This window comes from Pteropus medius, unplaced genomic scaffold (genome assembly GCF_902729225.1).
Source record: "Pteropus medius unplaced genomic scaffold, Ma_sr-lr_union100, whole genome shotgun sequence".
Lineage (NCBI taxonomy): Eukaryota > Metazoa > Chordata > Mammalia > Chiroptera > Pteropodidae > Pteropus > Pteropus medius.
Window position 1 is genome coordinate 17,230,655 of NW_024342471.1, and position 20,510 is coordinate 17,251,164.

Here is a 20,510-nt window from a genome sequence, read left to right on the forward strand (position 1 = left end):
CTAGAACTAAAAAGTTGAATTTAGCAACACTGCAGAGTACTAGGTAAGATATAAAAATCAATAGTATTTCCATATACTAATAACAAACAACAAAAAATTGAATATTTTTAAATGCCATTTACAGTAATGTCAACAAATATTTAATACTTGGGGATAAATCTGATAAAAGATGTGCAAGGTGTGTACACTTAAAACTATAAAACATTACTTAGAGAAGTTAAAGATTTTAATAAACAAAGAGATATATACCTCACTCACAGATCAGAAGACTTAATATTGGTAAGACGTCAATTCTCCACAAATGGATTTATAGATTTAATGCAATCTCTGTCAACGTCCCAGTCTTTTCTGCAGAAATTGGCAAGCTGATTCTGAACTTCATATGGAAATACAAAGGTCCTAGAATGGCCTCAACAGCTCAGATATAGAGGAACAAAGTTGGGAGGCTAACAATGCCTGATTTTAAGACTTATTGCAAAGCCAGAGTAATCAAGACAGTATGCTACTGCCATACAGACAGACAAGTAGATCAATGGACCAGAATAGAGAGTTCAGAAATAAATCCACGTGTGTACGGACGACTGCTTTTTTTGATGCTTCATTCTTTATTTCCCCTCTGCCCTTCCACCCGGAACAACTGATTTTTGACAAAAGTTCAAAGGTAGTTCAATGGAGAAAGGATGATCTTCTCAACAAAAGATGCTGGAACAACTGGATATCTATGTTCAGAAAAATCGCACTTTAATCCGTACCTCACATGACATATAAAAATTAACACAAAATAGATCATAGACCTAAATATGAGACTATAAATCTTTAAAAAAAAAAAGAACAGGAGAAAATCTTTGTGACTTTGAGTTAAGCAAAGAGTTCTCATATATAACACCAAAAGCATGATCCAAAAAGAAAAATAATGATATAAACTGGACTTCATAAAAATTTTAAACTTTTGCTCTTCAAACGACATTGTGAGGAGAATAAAAAGACAAGCCACAGTCTGGGAGAAAATATTGCAAAGCATATATCTTTATTTAGTCAGAGTTATCCAGAAACAGAGCCAGTGTAGGGGAAGAGAGATCCAATTATAATAATAATTGGATCATGTGATTATGGAGGCTAAGAAGCCCACGATCGGCCTTCTGCAAGCTGGAGAACAAGAAAAGCCAATAGTGTCATTTGGTCCAAGTCAAAAGGCCCGAGAACCAAGAGCTCCAATGTCTAAGGGCAGGAGAAGATGGATGTACCAACTCGAGAAGAGAGCGAATTCGCCCTTCCTCTGCCTTTCTGTTCTTCTATTTGGACCCTTAATGGCATGGATGATGTCCACCACACTGGGGAGGACCACCTTCTCTACTCAGTCCACTGATTCAAATGCTAATCTCTTCTAGAAACACTCTCACAGGCACACCCAGAAATGATGTATTACCGGCTATCGGAGCATCCCTTAGCCCAGTCAACTTGACATAGAAAATTAACCATTACATACATGTACCCACAATGCATAAGGGACTCTCAAAATCCAAAATAAGAAAACAACCCAATAAAGAAATTAGCAAAATATTTAAACAGACACGTTATCAAAGAAGGTACACTGATGGCAAAAAAGCACATGATTAAGATGCTGATCATTAGTTATTAAAGAAATGCAAATTAAATCCACAATGAGATACCACTACATACCTCCTAGAATGGCTATAATCACAAAGAATGAGCATGCCAGATATTGGCAAGGATGTGGAGCAACTAGAATTCTCTTGCCCGGCTGGTAGGAATGTGAAATGGTACAACCACTTTGGAAAACAATTTAACCATTTTCTTAAAAAGTAAAACACAGACTCTACCATACGACCTAATAATCATACTTGTAAAAAAGAAAGCTTACGTCCACGTAAAGACTGATATGTGAATATTCGTAACAGCTTTATTCCAGTCAGAAACTAGAATCAACCCAAAATGTCCATCCTCGGATGAACAGATTAACAAATTGTGGTATATCCATACAATAGAACTGTACTCAGCAACACAGATGAGTGAACTATCTAAACACATAACAACATGGATTAAACCTCGAAACAATTATGCTGGCTGAAAGAAGCCATATATATATATATACTGCATAACTCCATTTGTTCAAAACTCTAAAATGCAAAATAACTTATAGTGAAAGAAAGCAGATCCGTGGTTGCCTGGGAGGGGAGCAGGAGGAAGAAATTACAATAGGATCGTAAGGGAACTCTTGAAGGTGCTGGGTTTGTTCATTATCTTGATATGGTGATTGTTTCATAGAGTTATACATATGTCAAAACTTAAATTGTGCACTCTGTATATATATGGCTTATTATATGTCAATTACATCTCAACAAAGCTGTTAAAATAAGTAAAAACATAAAAGAGGAGAAAGAAAAAGAGTAAAATAACTCCAAGAAAGATTTGCATAAATTGCTCTAGCTTGTGTACCACTAACTGTGACCTTGAACTTTGACCCTTCATTCTCAAGATTATATAAGGTTGGGAAAAGTGTTGCTTTTTTGGCACCCCTAATAAATTGTCTTCCCATATACCTTATTTAGATATTTCTAAATACCTGGTGTTTCTCCCTCTTTTTAATAATATTTGCCTGGATTTTAATGGGGTCTACAAATGTTTTCCAAGGTTCCATAACCTTAGAACAACCAAGTGAATCAGGATAAACCTTATTTACATGACTCATAAGCATCTGCAATTTTATTTACTGCCTATTCCTCATCCTCCAGAAGGAAGTCTTTGCTAGATCAGTGTTTGGGAATCTCTAATGCTGTACCCTGAGAATGATGGGGAGTTGGAGATGACCCAGCAGTCCCGACAAGTCAAAATCACATCTTTTCTTAGTATGTCCTTAGTCTGCTAAGAAGTTTTATAAATATTAAATAAACAAAGTTCAGTCCTCTGGGTTTCAGAGGGAAATAGTCCTTCCCGGGTAGGGAAAAATACTCAGTCCACTGCCAAGTATTTTTAAACAAAAGCATTTCCCCCTGATGATCCAAGAACTGGTGATTATGGAAGGAGAGATGGAGTCTACAGAATACATTTGGGAGCTAAACAAGCAGCTGTAAACTGAGAAGGTGGGAGAGGATGTCCTGTTTCCACGCTGGTTTATAGTTCTGTCACTTCCGTCAGCCCACTAAGCCTCAGTTCCCTTATGAGTTAAAGATAATAAAGTCTAATAAAAAGCCTATCTTTAAAACTTCTGTGCTTGAAAAACAACACAACTTGGATGCTGGCTTTAGGACCTGAGTCCCAGGAGGATGCTGCTCACTTGTTCAGGGCCTTTGGACCATTGTCCAAGGGCAAGAGCTTGGCATCCTCTCGGCACCCCATGTCCAGAAACACCACCTCGACCAGAGGCGGCAGGTGCCCGCCCTCTGCCCTGCACCTTTTCACTGATCTTCGTGTGTATGTGGGTCTAGTTGAGCCAGAACTCAATTCAAGTCATTTACTCACACCTCTTTATTGCCAACCCTGTGCTGGATGCTTTTGAGTATATAACTTCATTTAATTCTCAAATGGATATATCTCTTAACAAGTAAAGCTTAAAAGACTTCCTTTTAATAGAGAATGGAGCAAGTCTCTTAATGGCAGAAGAGTTTGAAGCTCAGCTACATGTAAATATTTATTTTCTTCCTCTGTTGGTCTAGGGATGCTCAGGCTTAGGATATGTAGAGGGTTGCAAACACAAAACTCTGCTCACTGTAGAGCTCCCCCAGCGGCCCCACCCTCACTTTTCTCAGACCGCTGCTCAAATGTCCCCTTATCCGTGAGGCCTTCCCCGACTAGCCCCATATAAGTCAGTGACCTCCCAGCACTCCCTGTTCCCCCACCATGTGATTCTCTATAACACATGTCCCCACCTGGTGTATTATTTATTTCCTTATTTGTCTAATGTCTCTCCTCCCTCTAGAATTTAGGTGCTATGAGAACCAGTACTTGGAACTATTCCTACTAAATAAATCTTTATTGGATGAATGAATGATTGTGAATGAACGACTTAAGGGACCATCAAGAGCGATTTTGATTCTGCATGATCTTTGCCTTCGAGGCTGCCTTTGGGACCTTCCACTTTGGCATTAGGTGGTTCTGGTGTGACGTATCCTGGGAGGAGATGCTCAACAAAGCTTCTGACATGCCCACCATGCCCTTTCCTCCACCAGGGGACTATAACACACACAATGGACCTTCCACTCCGGCAAAAGAGGGAGATACGGACAGGCCACACAGGGCCTCTGACGGGAAGCTCCGAGGACGGTCTAAGCGGAGCAGTGACCCCTCCCCAGCAGGGGACAACGAGATCGAGGTAACGCCAGCCGCCTCTGTTTGTCTTGGTGAATGTCCTCTCCATCTGTGGCCAGAACGGGAGGGGGGCGGGGACAGAGTCTGTCCAAGTACATGGGGGAGAATGGCCCTCTGTCCTCACAAAGCACAGTAACGGAAGAGAACACTTGAGGGACAATAGGGAGGAATCAGGTTGGCCGTATGGATGCACCGTTGACAGGCAGGCTAGGAAAAGTGACAAAGAACAGTGGTTCTCAAACACAGTAGCAGCAGCAGAATCATCTGAGGGTTATGAAAACCCAGACAGCCGGGGCCCCACCTCCAGAGTTTCCAGTTCAGCAGATCTGAGAATTTGCATCTCTAACAAGTTCCCAGATGCCGCTGGTTTGGGGACCACACTTTGAGATCCCCCAGTAAAGAAGACAATGGGCAGTGGACCTTCCCAGCTGGGTCAGAGTGTCTCTTAACCCTGGCTACGTATTAGAATCACCTGGGATGCTTTTTAAAATGCCCAGGCCTCACCCTCGAGAGATTAAAATAAATTAAATTAAAACACGGCGAGGGGGAGTCCTACAAGTTCCCCTAGTGATTCTAACGTGGCAGAGATGTTTATCTACCAGGAGATGGGAGGCTGGCTCAGATGAGTGTGCATGGTTCCTGTGATTCTGAGTTTCTCACACAGTGGTTTTCGACCGGGGTTGTACCTTAGAATCTCCCGGGGAGCTTTGAGAAATCTTCATTCTCAAGCTGCTCCCCACATCATTTAAATCAGATTCCCTGAGGGTGGGACCCAAGCATCAATATTTTTAAATTCCCCAGGTGATTTCAGAGTATGGTCCAGGCTGAGAAAGGCTGGTCTAAGGGATGCCCCAATCTTTATTGTAATAAGGGAAGTATAGGATTATTGGTCAGGCACTGACATTTTCCCAGACAAGCAAACAAAAAAGAACAGCATGCATGAGAGAAGGGGGAGGGTTTTAGTGAGGACAGAGGCCAGATGAATGCCCAAAAAACAGATAGGAGCAACTGTTATCTATCAAGGGAGAAAAATGGACATGTGCACTAGTTCGTACTTCTTTGCAAAAGGCAGTCACTTGCTGGCTTGAGTGTGCTGTGGATATGTGTATAGTATTTCAAAGCTAGTGTCAGTGCCAAGAAATCTAAATGCTGCATCATCACATCCCTATTCATAATCCTGTCCAATATATGTAGCAGCTACAAATTTTAGCCCGCAAACTCAGAGATGCTAAGAAATATCATTTTCATCATTTCCTTAAAATCAAGGTAATTTTGACTCTGGGTCTCCATACCATCTGGGTGGTAGGAAATTCTATCTCATTACTGAAGCACCTCCCCTCCCAGAATTGTATGAGAATCTCAGGGCTTGAGTGGTCTCAGAAAAAAATAAGAAGTGCTAATGTCTAGTGTGGCTTGCTTCGTCACTGCCACCTTCCTCACTGTCTGCCCACAGTGGTCAGTGAAAGTCCAGCCATTCTCTGGGGTTTCCGTGCCATACATCGCGCATAGAAATCCTTGTTGAGGACAAGAATCTTGGAGTATTAACTACAATCCTTTGATTGCAAGCAACAGAAACCAGTTCTGGTTACTTAAGCCAAACGGAATTTACTGAGAGGAAGTCGTAAAACCAGTAACAGTAACAAAGGCCTTGCCAAGGAATCCAGGGAACCTTCTGGGTGCCAGCCTCTGCCAGAGAGTGAGCCATTTGAAATTCTAGTGCCACTTCAGTAGATGTTCGATTTCAAGGAGACAGCATCCCATTGACCTGGCTTGGGTCTTATGCTTGCTCACAATTGCCAGTCCCATAAAGACAGTACACAATGGGAAAAGAAAACCAGGTGCTCTTATCAGAAGGGAGTGGATGCTGGAGACACAAACAACAAATGCCCACCACCAGGACGTTTGATTCTTAGCCAGTATTCACTGGTAAGGCTGAATTACTTAACCAGTGTTGACTAGTAGGACTTTCACAGTTGTTTATGGCTGATGTCTGTTCCAGTCATCCTACTTATGGCTGGTGTCTGTTCCAGTCATCCTAGGTGTTAAATAATTTGAACATCATGCTTGTCTCCCATGTCTGGTCACCCTCCAGCAGGCATCTCCTCTGAGAGCTTGACCACCATAGGGACCTGCAACAGAACAAGTGTTCCTACTGCTTATGGAACTATTCTCGGTCCAGGGGATTCTGTTCTTGCTTTTCCTCTGATTCTTAAAGGCCCCACCTTCCAAAATTGAGGAGACTTCACACAATCCCATCAGGAAAAGGCAAAAAGAATATTTATTAACCTCAGTTGTCCTTTCTGCCCTCCCATATTTCTGAGGATTTTCCAGTTTGAAGTTCAGAGCTATAGAAATCATGGAGAGCAACACATACTTCAGTATTTAAAAAAAAAAAAATTATTTGGTTACCGAACATGGTTTCTGCTCTTGTTAGGGGACAGTGGGGGCAGAGAGCCATTTTTCCATTAAACTGAGAAGGAGGTGGGGGTGGCATGGAGTCAGAGATTATGGGGTGATACTATTCTGGAAACATCTACTTCTTGATTTCCAGAGTAAGTACCGCTGGGCAAGCACAGTTGAAAAGGTGTGAGCCGTGTTTCACTTCTGTGCTTAATGTCAGCATGGAGGGTTCGCACAGATCGCACCTCTTAAGTCTTCGGCAGTTTTGCTAATGGAGCCCACGAGAGAGAAATTATATAAAGAAGTAGAAAGGAGGAAAATTCTGAGTGTATATTAGTTAAACTCCCTCAGCTGCAGGTGCCAGAAACCAACTTGAGCTAACCTAAACGAGAAAGCTGAACTCATTTTAAGGATGCAGAGATTCTCGTAGAACCCAAGGGCAGGGGTAGAGTGGAGTGTCAGCAAGACACTCCAGGGGTAACAGGGCAAGGAAATGCATTTACACCTCTCCCCCCACATGCCACAACGAAGATGCTAGAATCTGCAAGCAATGCTGGCTTTCCGATGGCTCTCCTCCAGGCCCCTCGTTCTGCTTCTGACTGAAACCAAGTCTCCTAAAAGTGTCGTCTTTCCATTTCTCACCCCTTTGTTCCTCTCTCTTTCTCTCTGAAGACTGGCCTTCTCTGCCCTTCAGAACATGTGGCTACCAACAAAACCCAAAGGCAATGTATTTCTTTCTAGGCCCCAATTTTAAGTTCCCAGGAAAAGGCCTCTGACCCAGATAGAGTTAGGGGCCCACCCTGGCCCAAACCCAGTGGGCTAGGGAGTAGGTCACCTGCAGAATGGCCACCAGGAACTTCCACTAAGGCTCTAGGGCAGGGGAATAGACTGGTGGGCTAGTGGAGAAAGGGGACTGATCTTCTTCAGAGGGGATGTTGTAGGTAAATTAATTGAATCTGCATTAAATTTGAAAATATTTGTGGATTTTTAAAAATTCTCTGACTAAAATATCTAAGGTTAATGGATCTAGTTAATTTAGATAAATTAGGATTTAGCATATTTAAACCCCAGACACCTTTCTCAAATACAGTGGTTTTTAAACATGATCCATAGAGTTTATACTGAATATCATGACCCAGCACATGCATAGCCATCGATATAACTACCAGACCAAAAACTCACAAAATTATACTCAGGTCTGCTAATTGTTTGAAAACTCTTGCTCTAATCGACCTTTTTCGTTTTGATACCACCCTTCCCTTTAATTTTAAAGGCATGGCAAATGCTGATGGGTAAATACAGCCCCGGAGCTCCAGGGAGGTGTCAGAGGCACCAGTGGAGGGTCACACTGAGTAGGTACATTTGCCTCGCCCTCCCCCCTTCCCCACCCAAGACCAGCTGCACAAATGATCAGTCAGGGCCTTTGTTGTTAAAAATAATGATCACCAGAAAAATGAGGACGACCAGCAGTATTAAAAGATAGGATAAATATGTAGGATAAACGTCAAGAAACGTAATTTAAGAAACAGAAAATAACTTTTTAAAATTCCGATTGTTCTATAAAGATTTAAGGAGATACTACATTTATTAAATAAGAAGTGTCAGCTATTGGAAAAGGAACACTCAGAGACAGAGTTAATATAAATTTTAAAACAACAGCAAGAATCAAAAATGGAAGAGAAAGTTTAAGAAATCTCTCAGAACATAGATGAAAAAGACAATATTATAGAAAATATATTTTTAAAGATAAGTAATATCAATCCAGAAGGCCTAATTTGACTATTAGAAATTCCAGAAAGAACAGTGGAAAAGATAGGAGGAAATTATTTGAAGAGCTAAGACAGAAAATGCTTAAGTACAGCAACAGTATGAATGAAGAAAGACCACACCTGGGTATATCCTCATGGAATTTGAGGGTACCAGGTATAAAGAAAGATCCTAAAAAAAAATCCTAGAGAGAAAAAAAATAAAACCTACAAAGGACTGACGACATGCTAAACGTCAGACTTCTCGATCATGCCGGATGCCACAAGATAATGAAGGAGTTCTTTCAAAGATCTAAAGGATGTTCATATTCCAGAAGGAATTCTGCACCCACAGGAACTGTGAAGCAAAATAAAGATATCACTAGATATGTAAAAATTCAGTAAGATTCTTTTCCATGCACCCTTTGAGAAGAAGCAGCTTAAGGATATATTCAAGCAAAACAAGGAAGAAAATCAAGAAGAGATTTGGGATCCAGGAAGCAGTAGAGCTGACCCAGAAATAACGGTAAAGAGAAATCTCAGAATGCTCGCTATGCAGCAGGCCTAAAGCTGATCCAGTCGACATTGGAGCATTCCGTCGCCAAGGATGGACATCTTTGATACAGAAAGCGTGGCTGAATTTGAGATTCTAATGAAGGCACGTTATCGGAAACAAAAAAAAAGATTATTTAAGCAACTAATAAATTCCAGCAAAAAACAAAAGTTAAACCAAACAGGCACGATTCCTATCTGAACAGACTGAGATGTGGCATGATTTTAATCGGAATGCAGGAAAGGAGAATGCACATGACCTCGATGGTGAGAACAGTCTCTTTAAAATGGCCCTGGGATTAGGACATTGGGCACATAGGGAAGGAAGTGGATTTATAGCATATTACTTGGCTCTGCAGTGAACACTTATCACAAGATGTAAGTGCTCTTTAGTGGTTACCAGCTTTTCAAATCGACATGTAGACAGAGCACAGAAGGCTTAAGTATAGTTCTAAAACCAAATACACAAACCAGTTTATCCACACTGACAATGCAAAGGTAAAGCTAAGGCTGATAAATATTAGAGAGGGGAGGAGATAGGGGAAGATATCGAATCTTCCATATCGGATCTACAGTTTTAGCCAAGGGAGAATGTCCACAGCTGATGGAATTGGAAATAGAAGGGTTCGCATGTGTGAAAAATATAAAGTTCTGGAGAAATGGTGGAGATTATCATGAGCTAAACCCAAATCTTTCAGATTGCCAAGTCAAAAGGTATTGTTTAATGTTGGCTCATCGATAAGTAAAGGTCTAAGTATGTTATGTAGCATTATGGAGGTAACCACCAGCATTGCTAAAAACAGCAACGGTCAAAAGACTCACGGTGAGCTGTGAAGGTACAATGGTCGTATTTCATTTTGTCAAATGAGTTTTATAATTTTTATTGCTGATTTTGGACCGAAGCCCTCCTTTTTTTTGAGCTTTTATGTGGAAGGCAAAAACAGGCCTTTTGGTTCTGGAATCTGTTGGGTTGATAGGAGCCCAAAACTTAGCCATAAGCATATACTTTACACAGCTGAGGTTGGATGGGGACACAAGGACGCATCAGTGAGTCACATGTTTTATAACTTAAAGATAATGTTTTTCAAGCTTGCTTCTTCCTCTGGGGAATAATTTCTGCAGACGTTAAGTCAGATGCAAGCAAATCCGTTTGTCTCCATTCTCTCCCCTCTTTCATCACAGCGTGTGTTCGTGTGGGACTTGGATGAGACAATAATTATTTTTCACTCCTTACTCACGGGGACTTTTGCATCCAGATACGGGAAGGTAAGAATCCATTTGTCTCCCTTTTTTTCCCCATCATGACCATCTGTCCAGCTGATTTGTCCTGGGAATTGTGGGGGCAGTTTATGAGGCGGCTTCTCCAACAAAAGCTGCTCCTTTGGGCCCACAAGGGTTTGAGAACACCTATGGAATTTTCTCTTGACATGTGAAAATTTAATTAGTTTCCTCTTTTATTGTCTCCCAAGCTTTTTCTTCTAACACATGAAGCGTTCGACATCCATTTAATAGACTATAAGTTCACAGTTGTTGGCTTTCTCTTAAGAGTACTAGGGTACGCTGCAGCCAAAACCAGTAATCCTAGCTAAAATCTTAGAGTCTTTTTCTTCTTCTCTGTTGTTTATCTTAGTGTCTCCAGCAGATGAACTTAATTTTCCTTTCATTTTTCTGAGACGGGGGAGGCATTTTGTCAGCTCCAGCATGGACCTTAGCAACAGCTTTGCAAATGTATTATCAGACAAATTATGTTGGGGAGCCATCCAGTTAGAATTCTGGGCAAACGCAATGGGCTGATCGGTGGTGAATGGAAGAAATATTGAAACCACCTGAATAATGCAAAAGTGAACCCAACTGCTAAAACCCAAACCCTGCCGATTGTTTGCACTCATCCCGAGGGCTTCCCAACAAACCACATGTGGATGCTCCAGACATCTGCTGTCTCTTCAGGGAGACAGGTGGGGGCAGAAGGGCGGAGCTTCAGAGCACTGGCGAGCTGTCATCTCATCCAAGGTGAGCGACCCGTTGGCAGCCGCTTCCACGCCTGGGTAGGAACCATGAGACTCACAGCGCCTGGAAAATATTTCTGTTTCTGTTTAGAGACCAGGAATATGATTTGACATCACCTCATGACTTTTCCAGCTGCTCGTGTTTTTTATGGGACTTATAACAAGCTGGATGTATAATTAGCAAGATAGATTTATCGTATGCCGTTATGTTGTAAAGAATATAAAAATGGTGTTGGTGGTGCAGAAATCTCTTACTGCGTAGGAATGCCGTTAATATGCCTAGCAGTGCCTGCGGGAAATCCGGTATGCGTGTTTGGACTGTGCACAGGTTAGGTAGGGGATGGCAGAGTCAAGAGCGGCTGAAAACACCAGAGTGGAGTTGGCCACCATCAACGTAAGTTGGGCCATCTCACAGGGGCCACTGCAGGGAATTGCCCTCTGGGTCTGAGTGTTCTATGGTTTTTCTAACCACCCTGGTAAAGTCGTCTCCCCTAAAAAGCATTCTTTCACTCTTCTTTCTCTTGAGATAGCCCACTTGGAAGTTCTACAGCTTCCTGCAGCAAACTGGTTCTCATGAATTGTGTAGGGCTTCGTAATCTCAGGCATGATTTCGGTGTCTGTGTCTCACTACCACTCCATAAACCAAATTGTGGGCTTCCTCAAGGCGAGGACAAAGCCCGGAGCTCCTTTCTGAGCACCATGCCACCTGGTCCACATGATTCCTCATTGCCGGCCACCTCTCTCCAGTCCTGCCACCTGCCCCCAGCTATCTTCACCTCCAGCTGTCTTGTCTCCCAGCTTCCGCCCTTGCCCTTTACTGCCTCCTACGGAGGGGTCAAGATGCAAGCCTGGTCAGATTTCTCCCCTGCAGAAAAGGCATCAGTGGCTTCCCCACTGACAAGCCCTCACCCCAGCCTCCAGGGCTCTTCGTGAGCAGGCTCTCGCCCACTCTCCAGCCCCGTTTTCTACTACTCATCCAGAGTGGCTTTCTGTTCTTGAACCTGCCACGTTCTCTCCCATATCTGCTGGGCTTCTTCCAGAAGCAGAGCTGCAGACGAGCAGTGAGTGCAGGTAGTTTATTTGGGGGTAGATTCTAAGACGCATCGGATACAGAGTGGGGAAGTGAGACAGAGAAGGGAAGGCAGCACTGCAGGGTACAGAATAGTTACTTCTGTGGGTAACTGGGGCTTGGTCCCCCGGGGACCTCTGGGAGACTGCAGAACACACCTCAGAGTTGACCCACCCCACGAGTGAAGGTGCTGGGGTGTTTATCTACAGATTCACTTCTCAGGGCTTGAGGGCTTCTCCTAGGGGCATTACTTCCCTGACCTTCTGGCTTCTGTCAGGGAATCACATGCGCTCATAATAGAAAGCCTCTGCATGTACAAGAATAGTGACAGCTGAGGAGACCTGGGGGAGAGGAACATTGGAAGCCTCTGCTGTATTCTAGAATGTTCTAGAAAGTTCTTTTACTAGGTCAAATCTTATCTTTCAGTTCTCAATGTAGCTTCCTCCAAGAGGTCTTTCCTCACCACTCCCCTGCATCTAAATTGCATCTCTCCCCATGACTATTTTTCACTTATATTATAGCTATGCATTTAATGTCTATTTCCCTTCTAGGCTATATGTACCACGAAGGCAAGGTCCACGAACAGTTATCAACCCAACTAAGTACAGTGCATGGGCCAGAATTGCTCAATAAGTGTCTGTTGCATGAATGAATAATGACAATTCTCTAAAATGAAAGCTGCATGACGACAGGCACCTTATTCTTTTTTTGTTTATTGCTTTATCCCAAGTGCATAGAACAGTGCCCCCCACATAATAGGCATCAAATAAATATTTGTAGAAGGAATGGAGGAAGGGAGAGAGAGAGGAAGGGAAAACAAAACATAGTATCAAAACAAAAATTTTCTAACTTGTGACACCAGCCAAGTTCAGCCTGCAGACATTTTTTGTTTGGCCCCTAGAGTAATTGAAAAAATGTGAATTTGTCGCCAGCGTTTAAAAATCAGGAGATTGTACAGACCAAAACAATCTAGATTTCCAACTCTTCTTGAAAAATTAGAAACTCTGGCAATCCTGTATTCCCAAGTGGCAGCAATCAGCAGGAGCTGAGCAGGGACTGCCACTCTCTGGGTGATCCAAGGCCCCCACCTGGCCTGTTTAACCCGTTTATGGCACCCGCCCAGCACCATTGGCACCTGAGTTTCAACATTCATCTTAGAATTACAGAAACACAGAAGGTCAGAGCTGGAAGGGCCTGGGAGACCATCATGCTCAATTTGTTTCCAGAGTACATGAGGAGAAACCGAGGCCCAGAGAGAGTAAAATCATCCACAAGAGAGTGAGAGTCAGACCTCAGGCTCACTTGCCTCCCCAGGTGGTCCCAGGATATACTGGAGGAACTGAAGTGAAAAGCCCTTGGAGCCCCAGGTGTCCCGTACCATCTTCATTAGTCTTCTAGAATTTTCCACTCCCTCCTCCAGCTCTCTCTTAAGTGAAGAATGAGTATTTTTTATTTGCTAAATCTAGCAACCCTTAGATTCAAAATAACTATTGCTTCAACAAGATAGAATATTTTCCTCGCCTAACAGTCCAAGTGTAAGCAGTTTAAGCTGGTCAAGATGCTACCCAGCACCAGGGACCTTCTGCCTTATTATTCTCTGCCATCTCTGAAGCATTGCCCTCATCGCCAAGATAAAATGGCTCACTCCCATGTCTGTATTCCAGCCAGTGAGGAGGGAGAACAGGAAAAGGAGAGTTCACCCCGCTCTCTCTTATTTTTTTATTTTTTGTTCCTCTCTTTAAAGGCCAGACCCAGAAGTTGCACATATCACTTCTGCTCAATCTCATTGGCTGGAACTTGATCACATGGCCACATCTAGCTGCAAGGGAGTCTACAAGGCCATATCTAGCTGCAAGGGAGTCACCCCATTAAAATTTAGAGACTCTGTTATTCTGAGAGGGTGAAAGGAAGAATGCATATTGGAGGACAGCCAGCAGTTTCTAGCACAAAGAACCATGTATTAAGAAGAAGAACAATGAAAGAAAAAACGATTAGTTCTGTTTAAAAGGCATAAAGGACAACTTGTCTGGGCTACACCTATAAACTTGGAAGTCAGAGAAGTTCTAGAGGAACAGGAGTGTGAACCCCATTTTGCAGACAGTATCTGAGACACAGGGAGGTTATGTAGTCAAGGTTTTCATAACGAGTAAAATACATGGCCTTGACTTTTAACCCATGGCTTTCTCTTTGTGCTTTTCCACTAGGTGCAGCCATGTGGGGCTTATTATTAATAGCTAATATCAATCAGGACTCTCAGTTTGAAGCACTGAGTGTTTAAGCTACAAAGAAAACTTATTGGATCACAAGAAATGAAAAATGCAGGGATATGTGGGATTCAGGTTGGGCTGGATCTAGGAGCTCAAGCAATATTCTCAGGGCTTGGTGTTTCTGCACCCCTCAGCCAACTTTCTTCATATAGTGACTCCCTCTCAGCAATCCCAACTAAAAAAGACCTTCTACCTCCTAAATTCCTGCACAACTCCCAGGCATCAATCTCGCTGGCCCAAACTGGGTCAAATACTTATCCATACGCCAACCTCTGTGTCTTTGATTGTCCAGCCTAGATCAAGAGCCTACCATGCTGGCATAGAAAGAGAGGAAGAGCAGGTAAGCTCCATCCCAACCAAACGGAGCTAGTAGGGGAGGCATGGTCCCCCAAAGGAAACTGAGGTGCTCTTTCCAGAGGAGGGTGAGAACTGTGGAGGTCCAGAATTGGCTCTGAAGGTCAAAAACCCCTGTACATCCATGCCAAGGACCAGCAGTTCTTTGCTTGAGACCATTGTGTTGAGCACTGTACAGGAAGCAGAAATTACATCAGTTGTTATCCCGGCCAAAGGGGCGACTCATGGTTTACTTAGGGAAATAAGACTAACAGAACAAAAATGCTTAAGGGATGATTCTAAACAGTGTTCGAGTTTTAAAACAGAAACTGGGCTCTCTTCCTGTTCCCAATTAGAGCATGTGCTGCTCGAGGCTGTCATCTCTCCACTTCCTTTCCATCTCTTCCTACCCAGTACTCAGAGCCAGAGCATCCCTTTGGTAGCTGTACCTCCTTGCATCTTGTGGATCCATTAGAAGTTCCCTGGAGAGCTGGAGCAGCCAGCGATTGCCACCTCTTTCCTAACCACTCCTCCTCCCTCCCCGCCTTCCCGAAGTCCAACTCTATTTGTGTCCGCTGAAATTAGGCAAATGCAAGGTGGTCAGGAGTCTTTGCCTGTGGCCAGGAAGGGATTCTAAGAGGGATTTATCAGCAGCCCTCCCAGGGTTCACAGTGGGCCAGCCCCAACGCCTCCTTTTATGCCTCACCAGGCAGCTCAGTACCGATTGGAGGCTCAACTCTGAGACCAGTTGTGTGTTTCTTTAATAACAACTTTATTGAGATATAATTACATACCATAAATTTGCCGTTGTAATGTGTATAATTCAGTGGTTTTTAGTATAGTCACAGAGTTGCGCAACCATCACCACTCTCTAATTTTAGAACCTTTTCATCACCCCAAAAAGAAACCCCACGCCAATTAACAAACATTCCACATTTCCCTCTCCCCACAGCTCCTGGCAACCACTAATCTACTTTCTCTATATACAGATTAGCTTCTTCTGGACATTTCTTATAAATCGATTCATACAGCATGCGGTCTTTTGTGGCTGGCCGCTTTTACTTAGCGTTGTTTTCGGGGATCATCCATGTTGTAGAATGTATCATTGCTTCATTCCTTTTTATTGCCACATAATTTTCCATGGTACTACGTTTTGTCTATCCGTTCATCAGTTGGTGGACAGCCGGGTTGCTGCCACTCTGGCTGTTACAAATAGTGCTGCTGTGAACATTGGTGTACAAGTTTTTGCATGGCATATGTGTTTGATGCTCTTAGATGTATACCTGGGAGTGGAATTGCTGAGTCCTGTGGTAACTCTAGGTTTAACATTTTGAGGAACTGCTAGGCTATTTCCCAGAATAGTTGCACCATTATACATCCCTGTGAGCAGTATATAAGGGTTCCAGTTTCTCCATATTCTCGCCGTCCCTCGTTATTGTCCGTCTTTTTGACTCTAGTCCTCTTAGTGGATATGAAGTGGTATCTCATTGTGGTTTTGATTTGCATTTCCCTAAGAGCTAATTATGTCGACTAACTAATGATGTTTTCATGTGCTTATTGGTCATTTGTAACATCTTCTTTGGAGAAATAGCTAGTTATTCAAATCCTTTGCCCGTTTTTATCAGTTCGTCTTTTTATTGTTGAGTTGTAAGAGTTATTTATGGATTCTGGATACCAGTCTGTTATCAGTTATGTGATTTGCAAATATTTCCTCCCAGTCTATGGCTTGTCTTTTCACTTTATTTATGGTATACTTTGAAGTATATAAAGTATCGCAGGAGGAAAACATTGAAATTCGATTTAAGGAAAGGTGGCCAGGGAAGGCGACCTCGTGGAGAAAGTGGATTTTTAATGAAGACCTGAAAAAAGTAGAGGAACGGACGTCTGGTGGAAGACAGAGGGACTGGCCCATGCAGAGCCCCTGATGTGGACTCGAAGGACCACAAGGAAGGGAGTGTGGCTGGAGCAGAGCAAGCGGAGGGGAGGGGGTTCACTCAGCCGGCTTTTACTCGGAAGTGGGGGCCATGGCGCTCTGGAGTGAGGAAGGACAGGGTCTGCGTTATATCTGCAAAGAACCCCGGGCACTGCCTCCCTGGGCAGAGCACACTGTCTAGAAGGGCCAGGTTAGAAGCGGGGAGGCCAGTGAGGGGGCTTCTGCAACAGTGCAGCAGAAAGATGATGGCTGTTTGGAGTGCGGTGGTAGAGACGGGGTGGTGTCACAGTCTGGATATATTTCGAAGGCAGAACCAGCCACAGATGAATGCGATGCTGTTCCTTATTCTCACCCTCTGGGCTACAGAGACATCCCGTTTCTGTCCATGGTCTCCCTCTGACGGGACCCAATCTCTTCTCCATGGCCAACCAGCAAATTCTTCTTGAACAAATTCTCTCATTTTTTGCATGTTCAGTGTATGCCAAGTTCCCTACCGTGAACGTCCTTATTTATTTATTTTTTGTGTGTGTGTCAGACCAATGACACAGACATCGAGTTATTCCCTTTGTCCACACAAGGCTCCTTTCTCGTTCCACACAGATACAAATGTGCGTTTCCTTTTAGACCTATTTGTACTCTTCCCCATCCCCTCCCCGTGGTTTAATGTGTAGCTTTTTGTTTATCTTCATGTATTTTCTTCTCGTGTGCATTTATTTGCTGCGTAAATGGCATTGTGCAAACGCCCTGGGTTTCTCGCTGTCTCCCCCACCCCATGGTATTGGATCCTTCCATGTCACCACGTCCCGCTCCATGGCTCTAACTCAGTCCTTCCCAACTGGAGGCAGTTTTGCCCCTCAAGGGACATTTGGCAATGTCATAACTTTGTTGGTTGTCACGCCTTAGGGTGGGTGAAGGCCCCGGATGCTGCGAAATATCCAACAGTGCACAGTTCGGCCCCCACAACAGAACCGTCTGGCCTCAGAGGTCCATGGTGCTGCTGTGGAGAAAGCCTGCATCTAACCACGGCTCTGAACCCAGAGTTCCTTGTCATCCTTACCCCCGTCCCCACGGGGAGGACACCCAGGCTCTCCCACTGCCCACCAGCACAGACAGCACTGGGACAAGCATCCCTTAGGGACTGCTCTGAGCTTCACACCGTCTCTCTCACTGAATCCCACCACAAACATAAAAGGCGTGGCTGCTCCTGTTAGACCCATTTCTAGAGAAACTGAGGCTCTAAGTAGTGGTGTGATTCAGCCAGAGTCGCCCAGCCTGGAAAGGATGAAAGCCAGGATGTGGCCCACTACTCTTAGTCATGTGTCTAAGCTGCATCTCCAGGATCCACATGAATGTCCTCACGGTAAAAATTAAAAGCCACTGGAGTGAACGCTTCTGCTTGACTGTGAATTTCAAGAGCACACGGACTGGGTCTGATATGTTCATGGCCTCATCCCCTGGCACCTGACAGTGCCTGGCACATTCGCTTGACAAAATATTTGTTGAATAAACAAATAAATAAATAGCTTGTGGGTAGGGAGTTTTCAGCATGCGTGATCGCAAGCACTGCAGAAATGAGATTCCAAGGTACCTGCCCTCGAGGGAACAAATATCCACACTTGAGACAAGACAGGGGTCTGTCAGCATCTCTCCAGGGCCAGAATGCCGGGTGCCATCCTGGCCTGGCCTCACCCAGAGCTTGGCCCACAGCAGGAGTTTAGCAAAGACTATGGAGTGTTGAGCAAGTAGCCACTATAGTCAGACTTTGGACCAGGGACACTGGCAGGCGAGGGGACTTGGGTGGAGCCAGGTGACCCTTGCTGCCTGCCTGGGCCGAATCCTACCCGAAGTTTTCTTCCACGTCACCCTTTAAAGGTCCAGGCCTTGCTCAGTCTGAAGAGATTAGAGGTTTCAGGCATTTGGCCTGAAGACAGGTTTAGTTTGGTCCCCTGGCATTTCTTTAAATTATAAATTCATTGCCAATATATTTAATTCTGGATATTTTACATAAAAATCTGGATGTCTCACTTTTCTTGGAAAATGGGAAGGTCTGGCAACACCAGGTCTTAGTTTTCAGAGAGTGGGGACCCTCTGGACAGGACATGTGCCCCTGGGTTCACCTCAGCCCCCCTCACTCCCTGAAGCAGAGCGTTTACACCCCCCAGGGCTCGGCGTCATGGAGCTGCTCCACTCGTGTGTGGCACCTCCTTCACCCCTGGAAGCATTTATGCCTGTGACACACCAAGGCAAAGGGGTGGGGTATGTGGGGTAGAGATCATTGGTCCCCACTCACCCCGAATCCTCTGTGTGACCTCTGTGACATACAGGTCTCTGCTTCCCCCCAGCCAGATTCCAGGCTTTGTCCGGTTCTAAACCATGCCAGAATGCAGGCTATTTACCTCCTAAAGGTCATCTGCCTTGGGAATCCGTTGTCATGGCTGGAGGTTCTGTTTACTCAGTGTGGTTTAAGTCCCTACCACCACCTCTCCCTCTTCCAACAAATAGAAGAGAAGCAATACTACCCGTCCAATGTCATGTCCTCAGGAAGGTCTCTGGCCTCGACTAGGTCTGTGCCCTGTTGATGGCTCACAGCACCACTGGGTTCTCAGGTATCCATTTCTTGGTGTGATGATTTGATTGTAGAATAACACCATCAGCATCGTTATTAAGTGACTGGGGTTGAGTTTTCATTATAGCAGCCCTGTTAAGGCCCCACCTTTACTCCCGTATCCCTCCCAACTCCCATAAGCATGACAACTAGGTACCTGTGACACTTCTGGGGTCTTCTTCACAGTCTTTCGCATGTCCCCAAAGGGACAGAGCCCCAGTTTCCCACAGCAGGGACCTGCTCGTGGGCCCACCCTCACTGCCGTCCTCCCTTCCTCTCCCCGCTCACTTCCGTACTCTGCCACCAGTGCTTCGCAGGTCACCTCCCAGATAACTTGCTTGCACCTGAACCCTGGTCTCAGGGTTTGCTTCGGGGAACACCCGAACTAAGACCCTGGAGGGTCCGATGCTCGGACTTCATAACTGGTTCTTATCGGTACTGAAACTCTTCACTAGCAGACACCCCTATTGGAACATAAGCCCTCTGTTAGAAACGCAGAGTCTCCGCTCCCACCCCAGAAGCACTGAACTGGAATGGACATTTAAACTTGACCTACAGGTGATTCCTTCACACATTAGTCTGTACAGCGAGATGCAAGCCATGAATTCACCTGGTGACAGCTTTGCTCGTGGATCAGCCAGCCCACCAGCCTCTTCGTGTATCTCGAAGAAACCATGTAGAGAGAGTCTGGCCAGTTCTTGACTCCCCTGCCCCCTCCGACCAGCCGCAGTCCCCCACTTCCTCGTGGGTATTATTACGTGATTCCGGCTCGAGTTCCGGAATCCAATACCCAGCACAGTGCCATCAGGATTCAATCAGATCCAGTTGACGATACATGGCCTGGCCTGTCCGTTACTGCTTTACAAACTGAGAAGAAATAAAAACCGCGGTTTTATGACCCCGCAGTGAAAAACTATTTGTAGAAGTTGCTAAGGTTCAAATCAAAAGTGCCCTCCCTGGAGGACTATTAGTTAATTCAGGGGACTGTAGAATCTTTCCTTTTCTTTCTTTTTCCCCGTCTACCTTGAGATGTGGCCCTAATTCACTTCTGCAGTTCAGACATCTAGAGCTTTCCATTCTTTGACAAAACACAAGCCAAAGTGCTTAAGGACATCTGTTTATTTTATTCCTTTAATGAGAAAACCTTGCAGTTTCTCCGGGCTCAGCTGTGTTTATTTACATTGTGTTAGCCATGTGAGGCAAGCACCTTGGAAGTTTAAGGGCTGGCCCGGGCCCTCGCTGCGGCCTCCCCCGCTGAAATGGAGTCAGCCCTG

The 20,510-nt window shown here is 44.4% G+C and overlaps 1 protein-coding gene across 3 annotated transcripts in view; it reads left to right on the forward strand.

Moving 5' to 3' along the window:
* The window catches only part of EYA2 (EYA transcriptional coactivator and phosphatase 2), a 211,943-nt gene that overhangs the window by 134,809 nt on the left and 56,624 nt on the right, over positions 1-20,510 (forward strand). For all 3 annotated transcript variants that reach the window (XM_039864495.1, XM_039864497.1, XM_039864498.1), the window contains 2 exons: positions 4,188-4,330; positions 10,206-10,289. In XM_039864495.1, the coding sequence (XP_039720429.1) occupies positions 4,188-4,330; positions 10,206-10,289 (227 nt within the window). The remainder of the gene's footprint in view (positions 1-4,187; positions 4,331-10,205; positions 10,290-20,510) is intronic.